General features: G+C 39.8%; 1 protein-coding gene across 1 annotated transcript in view; it reads left to right on the forward strand.

Annotated features, from left to right (window-relative positions):
- Positions 1 to 7,500, forward strand: part of LOC137970261 (acid-sensing ion channel 2-like) — a 13,560-nt gene that overhangs the window by 5,546 nt on the left and 514 nt on the right. Inside the window, exons 3-6 of the mRNA XM_068816780.1 lie at positions 737 to 796; positions 1,622 to 1,772; positions 3,210 to 3,301; positions 5,124 to 7,500. The exon at positions 5,124 to 7,500 is cut by the window's right edge and continues 514 nt beyond it. Coding sequence (XP_068672881.1) covers positions 737 to 796; positions 1,622 to 1,772; positions 3,210 to 3,301; positions 5,124 to 5,251 — 431 coding nt within the window. The 3' untranslated portion in view covers positions 5,252 to 7,500. The remainder of the gene's footprint in view (positions 1 to 736; positions 797 to 1,621; positions 1,773 to 3,209; positions 3,302 to 5,123) is intronic.

Below are 7,500 nucleotides of genomic sequence, written 5' to 3' on the forward strand. Positions count from 1 at the left end.
ATTGTTTGATGTCTAATTGCACCAGAGTCTGCGAAATTAACAAGTCCAATGTAAATCCTTCCATCACTTTGGAATAGACCAAATAGGCTAACTCAATGCTGTACCCACTTCAAACCCTTTGGGAATAAAACGTTTTTTTTTTCAGGTGTTTCCTTATCATTTAAATGTTAATGCTACATTATAATGCAAATACAATACATAAAGAATCTTAAGACCGGGAGATTTGATTTGGGTACAACATCTGGTATATTGTTTATTTTCCCCAAAACCTTGGTTTAAAAATACGCTCTTTTCTGACTCTGATGGGGAAAAACCTGATACCAGGTTCTTGCTATTGGGTGATGGACTCCTGTCATCATCAAATGCGGTATTGTCAAGATAAGCCAAATAGGCTCAAAGACGTCTCGAACTTGACTGAGCTCCCTAATACTTGGAGAGAGATGCCGTTCTTAACACAGATGATAATCAAGTAACTCAGGAAAAAAGATAAGAGTTGTGAACTCCAAGTCATTGGCTCCCGCAGGATGTAAGTCAATAAGGGGATTACCCTAGGCCTGTGGCGCGAAATGGTTGATGGTCAGATCCCCAGAGATTTCCTGTCCGAGAAGGAGTATCATTACGTCCTTTCACCGCCGTGTTAAGACAAATGGAGCTCACACATAATTTAAGCTATAAAAGTAGAGACATTCTCTAAAGTTGATAAATTTAATGTTTCCTGTTTTGTCTTGTTTTCCAGTGCCATTGACCCTGCCTGTATGCAGTTTTCAACACGCGTTCTGCATAGAACAGAGTTTAGGTATGTATGGAAAATATTTGCTTGTTGTGAAACGTACGAAAGTCTTATATTTTGAGCGGCAAATTTTCAAAACTCTGAGCAAAAATGATCGAAGGCAAAAACATACAGTCTTGAAAGGGCTCTTAAGACATCTGGGAACTGGTCAGTTGCGACTAGACCTTTTTACAGTTACATGCTTAGTTATCTGGCCTTTAAATATGAAAGTGAGGCTGGAATCGACCTTTACAAATCTTATATTAACGACGCTAATTAATTGGAATTTACGTAAGAAAAGCAGTGAGATTTCTACCAAACCAAGGTCAGTTCCAGCCTCACTTTCATTCATAGGCCAGGTAACTGAGCACATAATTGTAAAAGCGATAATGAACGAGTTATACATTTTGAAGACGACTGGAATAATTGCCTTTCTCGAGACGCGACTATTCTTGCTAACATTGCAGAACTTGTGTCGTGTTTCTGACCTGTGGCGTAATAAAATTCTCTCTCTTTTCTCTTTGGACAAGTGACAATCCATTCAAATGTGATGCTTCTGATCGTCGCCATGTTTAGTACTATTGATGACTCATATATGAATCTCGGAATTCCTAAAATCTGGGACTTCAGTAACCTCGTTCCCAGGGTCTCCATCGACAAAGAGACCCTGGGAACGAGGTTGGTCTGCAAATCCTTCGTTTTCTCGTGCGAGAACCCGCCGGCTAAGAGAAACGGCCCCGCCGGCTAAGAGAAACGATGGCCTCTGGTAACGAGAATGGGGTGGAATAGGCTGAATTAATGATAGTAATGATAACGAGGACTTACTTGTTTTGTTTCTATGTAACCCTGCAGCGTCGCATAATCTACTCTCTTGTGACTGTGGTGTACCTTGTGAGAAGATACAATACGCCACTCAAGTGTCTTATTCCGAATTCCCCGATGATGGAGTTAGCAGGGTCTTGAAATATCGGTTTGGTTACAATAAAAGCATTGAATATCAGAGGTAGGCGTTTTTTTTTGGAATTACGCCATGTCATACCTGCATATCACCTTTTGTCCTTTCTTCCTCAGAATCTTGGTTACGGCTAATTGATTGCCACCCTCACCGGGCAGTTCGTAGCCTGTCTCAGCCACCATGTTGTTTAACTAGACGTGAAACGTACTACACACTGTTTCTCAATCCGTAAAGGGGTACACTGCTTGGGAGAACGCTGCGATGGGTGCGTCTTCCAGCGGAGGGGTGTGGCCACTCTCTTTGTTGCCTTTGTCTAACTCGTTGGTCTATAAGTTTGAGTAAAGCAGCTCCGTCACCTCAGTTATTTACTTTGCCGCTGCTTACAAGAAGGACCTGGCCAACTAATTAGGCTATGAAGTGCCAACCTTTGACAAGGACAATGTTTTAGTGTGATGACAATTTCTAACTTATCATTTTAGGGTAATGATAAAGGACTCTGGCGAACTAAGGGAGTGGATAAACTCGTGAAGACATCTGGTTGCCCCTACCCCTCCTCCCCTCGCGTTGACCAGAAGACGGAGAAGATGTTAACTTAAAGTGTTCGCTCGATTAAATGCCGCCATCTAAACATTAATACACTCTTATTATATAGACACTGGTGAAATACTAGGATTTTCCTTCTTGCGAAAAAATCATATCTTCACCGCGCTCAGTGAACATATCATTTTTATCTTTCACATGTGAGAATATAGGTGTCGTCATGGTAACGAACACGATTAGCCAGTAAAACGCGAGCTTCCCCTTCATTGTAAGATACTTTTATGCTTTAATATAATTCTTCTCTACTACATTAACATTTTTATTGCACAAATTTACATTGTCATGATTTGTTTTTCATAACCTTCTTATGCTTCTTCATGTTACACGACATGCGTGTTTTAGCGGTTGGTGACCACTTTTTCATCATTTCGAAAATGAGTAAAACAAGTTGATTTAAATCTGGACATTTCATCAATATCTATATAATAAACAGAACATTACATGGCCGCTTGGGGATACGAATTTTATCTTCTCGTGCTGAAAGTATTCTCACTCGTTCGGCACGAGAAGATAGAATTCGTATCTCCGCGCGGCCATGTAATATCCTCTATTAATTCGATGCTTAATCAAAGTAATCACGCCGTCACAGTTTAGTGTTACCCTTGGTATCCCATGGTAACACCTCGATCTTATGGATTACATTATTTTTAAATTTGAAGTGGTTGGTTGATTTGTTCTATAATAAGCGCTGCACCCATAGCACGAAACGAATATGCAGGTGTATATCTATTTATAGATAATCCCCTGAATCTAGTGAACATGGCATTCTAGAGATTCTCATTGAAAATAACTACACATAAATTTTCCTTTATTCGATTATCAGCAATGCAATATATTAACAACCCTGCTAAGAGTTTCTTCAAACTGAGTTGCATCTGGTTTCAGGAGAAATTTAGTTTTCCTTCAACTTGGCTTTCACCACTTTGGATTCTTACTTCAAACAGAAATACCCAGTTACAGATTGGGTAGTTTAATGGGTAAGTGACATTCAGTTGTCTTCTTTTTCTGTAAATCTATTCAAATACCGCTAGCAGAGGCACAGAAATGATGATGATGATGATGAGATGATAGCACCTTTATTGAATGAACGAGAAGAAGGATACCGGAGGTTATCGAGGGTATCCGCTCGCACCCGGATGCACTTATGTCCAGGTTTGACCCTAATTAGATGCACGCCCAATTTTGATATCCAACACAAAATGTATCTTTAAGTCTAATTATTTGCTAGCTATTTTCAACAATAAGGCAAGGGTAAAGGTTAGGGTTATTTTTAGCTTTGGGTAAATGCAGCAGTTTATCTTTACTTAAAGAGCAACATTTAGGGGACACTTTGTGACGTACATTTTCTGTATTCCAAGAGAAGAGTCATGTTGAAGTTGGGGAGAAGAGCAAGGAGACACTTCGTGACGCTTATTGAAATCTTTGTTCATGTAATTAGGGTGAAACCTGGACATTAACACTGCCTTGAGAATAGAAGGGATTCGTTTGTTGGGATTTCCTATGGGTGGTGACAACTGCATTATGGTAAGGGTTGAAAAAGCACCGATCAACCGGAAAAAATTGCTCTAGTGCCCCTGTTACCAAAAATCAATTCTTATTTTTCTTTGGATTTCAAAACTATGTTAACTAAACACCAAGAGACCAGATCTTTAAGCCTTAATTTAAAAAAGATACCTGTTTATTTTAATTGGAGTTTTCCTATTTAAGGGGCCGCTATTACTAACTTTAAGATCTTGAGAGAGCTGGTTCGAGGAGAAAATGACGTTAAAGGCTCACTAGTTTAAGAATGTGATGCGTGTGTTTGCCACAGAATTAATATGCAGCACGGGAGTTTTGGGCTTTCAGACTTTTAAATTCGCGTTTTGCATATATAACAAGCTGCATTCACACGCTGAAATTTTAAGCTAGTGAGTTTTGACGTCAGTTTTCCCTGGATCCAACCCTCTGAGGTCCATTCGGTCATTTTTGAACGTGAATAATGGCGGACCAAGAAATCCAAAACTTACATTCAAAGTAAACGGCCTCTGGATAAAAATCAAAGCTCAAAATTTTGCCAGTCAAGTGTTAAGCAAACACACGTTCAAAATCAAATCTGAAGAAAAAATGGAAGTGATTTTTTTTTATCACACAGGCACTTTAAGATATTGCTTTTGTTAATTACATAAACGCGGGAAGGTCCTAAAAAGGGGTTGGAACTTTCTCCTTTTCTTCCTTATCATTCACGTGGGATGTTTGGAAATTGTCAGTGGCTTATGGTCATATCACCACTCGTAGCCTCGCACTGTATACCACTTGTCTACCACATCAAGTAACTGAGTTATAGGTAAGGTCCAAAAAACTGCTGTGGTAATGGGAAGACAGCTGTAATATAAGTGATAGTTTAACAACACCGTCGAGGGTGAGTGGTGGGTAAATTAAAAGACCTGAGTTTTTCCTGGCATCGTCGCTGCGAAACAGTGAAATCAGGTAAATCTTGGTCGGATTATAAATTAATAACAACCAAGCCTCAATGCACTTTTGTTGCCTCAAAGAGCGCCATTTCTGTTAAAAAAGAACAAAGAAATAGTTTCTCCAGGAGCCATGGTTTTTCCAATTACAACACACAACAATAATGCAAAGCTAGCTAATGTTGCAACCGGCGCCAGCGCAGGAAAATCACAGGTTGCCCGGTTTCTCTCTTACCTCTGATTGGCCAAAACAAATGTGGTGAAACTGATTTTAAGGCCAATCACCTTGCGTAGAACTGCAACACTGACTGGATTGAAAACTGCTGTAATTCCATTCTTTCACTTTTTATAGGTGACATTGGTGGAAATATGGGACTGTTCTTGGGCTGCAGTATGTTAACACTTTTTGAATTTGTGGACTTACTTTGGAACCTGTTACGATCCAAAGTGAACAGAATTAAAGGCAAGTCACTGGAGTAGGGAAGCCCTGGAATAATCTGAAAGAAAATAAATCTTCACTAGCGACCGCAGAAAGTGATATTTATTTGATGAGAACAGATGAGTTTAATTAATGGATATCATAGTAGAGTAACCTCTTCCTTGTGTAGGGGGAACTTCTTTCCACGGGCAGGGATTAGCTCTTGCTCAGTCCACAGGAACTCAGAAGCAACAACTCAGTGGACTTCTCACTTGCTTTTAATTTGTCTTCTATTTTCACAGTTCGTCAGTTGAGTGTCTGTTCTCTAGCGAGTGGTTTGTTAAACTACGCCTTGAGATCGAAAGAGTGACTTACTTATTCGCGCTCCTGGTCCAGGTAACTCACCGCGATTGGCCAAACGATTAGAGGCTTAGAACGCAATAACGCCAACCACAAAAGAATTGCTTAACACTAACTACGAAGGTGTACCTACGGCTGCACGAAACGCGTGTTTAACGCCGACAACTCACAAACTAATGTGCTTTGGGCTTCAAACATCTTATTCTAGACCAATCGCGGTGGTTGGTAGACCAGGATCGCCGTACACAACTCCTCTTATCGACTTATCGAGTAATAAACTTAAATTAAAGTAATAGAGATTAAGTCAACGTTTGTAAACAAGGGATTAACGAAACTAATGAATGTAACTGGCTAAAAAGAACCCAAACCCATTAACGTCAGCACAGGATTAAGGGGTCAGTGTTGCACCGGAGTTTCTACAAAAACAGTGACGGTATAAAACAAGGCCCTTCTCCCAACCATATAACACAGTTGTTAGTTTAAAGTTATAACCTTAAAAACATTCTTTTAAAGTTATACTTCTAAAAGTATACTAGTTGCACGACATCACGTACTAAAGAAAACTCGCCATAAAAGTCTTTTAGCTTCTTTAGTAAATTAACTCAGATATATTAATTCCAAATAGGAGATATTTACCAGTCTGTCTAGAAGTTAATTAGACTGCCTGCCAGTTCAGTATACGCACGGAAGTTTCCCTGAAAGACATTGGAACACCTTTGTAACTTGGCAATGAAACGCGTTGTAAAAGTTAGTTATGTTTCTAGTACGTGCTACCAATGGCAACTTAGCAATCACGCGTCCCCTCGGTATTACCAATCAAACGAACCAATCATATTGATTTGCGTGTTCGTAAAAATATCAACCAATCCGACCCTGAGGGTCAGATCCTAACCTTGGCATCTGCATGAAAGTGAGATTCAAGTCCAAGGTAACCAGAGGTTTTTCTCTTCTCGCCGCTTCGCGGCTCTCTCGCGGCTCGAGAAAAACCTCTGGCACCAGGGTACGCGACAAAAGTCCACTAGTAAACATTGCAATACTTGACAAACACAAACGTTATTTATTAGCAATTTTTACTTCTTTAACTTTTTAAAGGTCATTTTCTCATGACATCACGGCTGCCTTACAGGTGCACTTCAGTAGCAGTCGAGATCGAAAACGAACGACAGAAGTGATGAGTAGTACTGATAGCTGCTATTGGAATAAGATTAGGATCTTCGGGCCTGACTTTGTCGAGTACCAGGATCTCAGAATCTTTAGCAAAGCACTGAGAATTCGACAGTTTTTCCAAGAAGAAACTCAGCACTCTTTGCCGTGACCCGTATGTCGTAAGAACTAGGACAAGGTCGACATTTTTCTGATGAGCCAATTAAAATAGGGTAACTAAGTTTAAAAACAAAGCTGGTGACACCAGAACTACTACATTTTAGAACTAATTTCATCGGTTGGTCTGAGAACATGAATTATAATCCACAGATAATGCTGCTATTCCGCTAGCAAGTTTATCGAAACATTCTTTGCGGGATGAGGCTTACATCAGTGCAGTTTAAAACGCAGCCAGTAAATAATTGCTGTAAATATCATAATTTAACATAAGGCCGAAATTAACAGTCTTGTTTAGGTGTGCATTGGTTTCACCTAACTTTTACAAAATCATAAGTGCAAGTTTGTGTTTAAAGAAAATGGATCGACACAACGCATAGTTGATCCCTTTTCAAAATATTTGCGTGCTTAACTAAGAATATCAATAGCTGCAACAGCGAATTAAATAAGAGTTTCTCTATCAATTTGCGGTTTTAGCTCAGCCCAGCATAGATTTGTTTTTAGATACACTTTGCACGCGGAAAGAGATCAAGGGCGCCCACCTTAACCAATCAGGAGAAGCTATGTCATGTGTGACTGCTTCTGCGGTTCTGCCATGTTTTTTCGGGGACATGACGACTAATTTGCGCGG

This window comes from Montipora foliosa, chromosome 9 (genome assembly GCF_036669935.1).
Source record: "Montipora foliosa isolate CH-2021 chromosome 9, ASM3666993v2, whole genome shotgun sequence".
NCBI lineage: Eukaryota > Metazoa > Cnidaria > Anthozoa > Scleractinia > Acroporidae > Montipora > Montipora foliosa.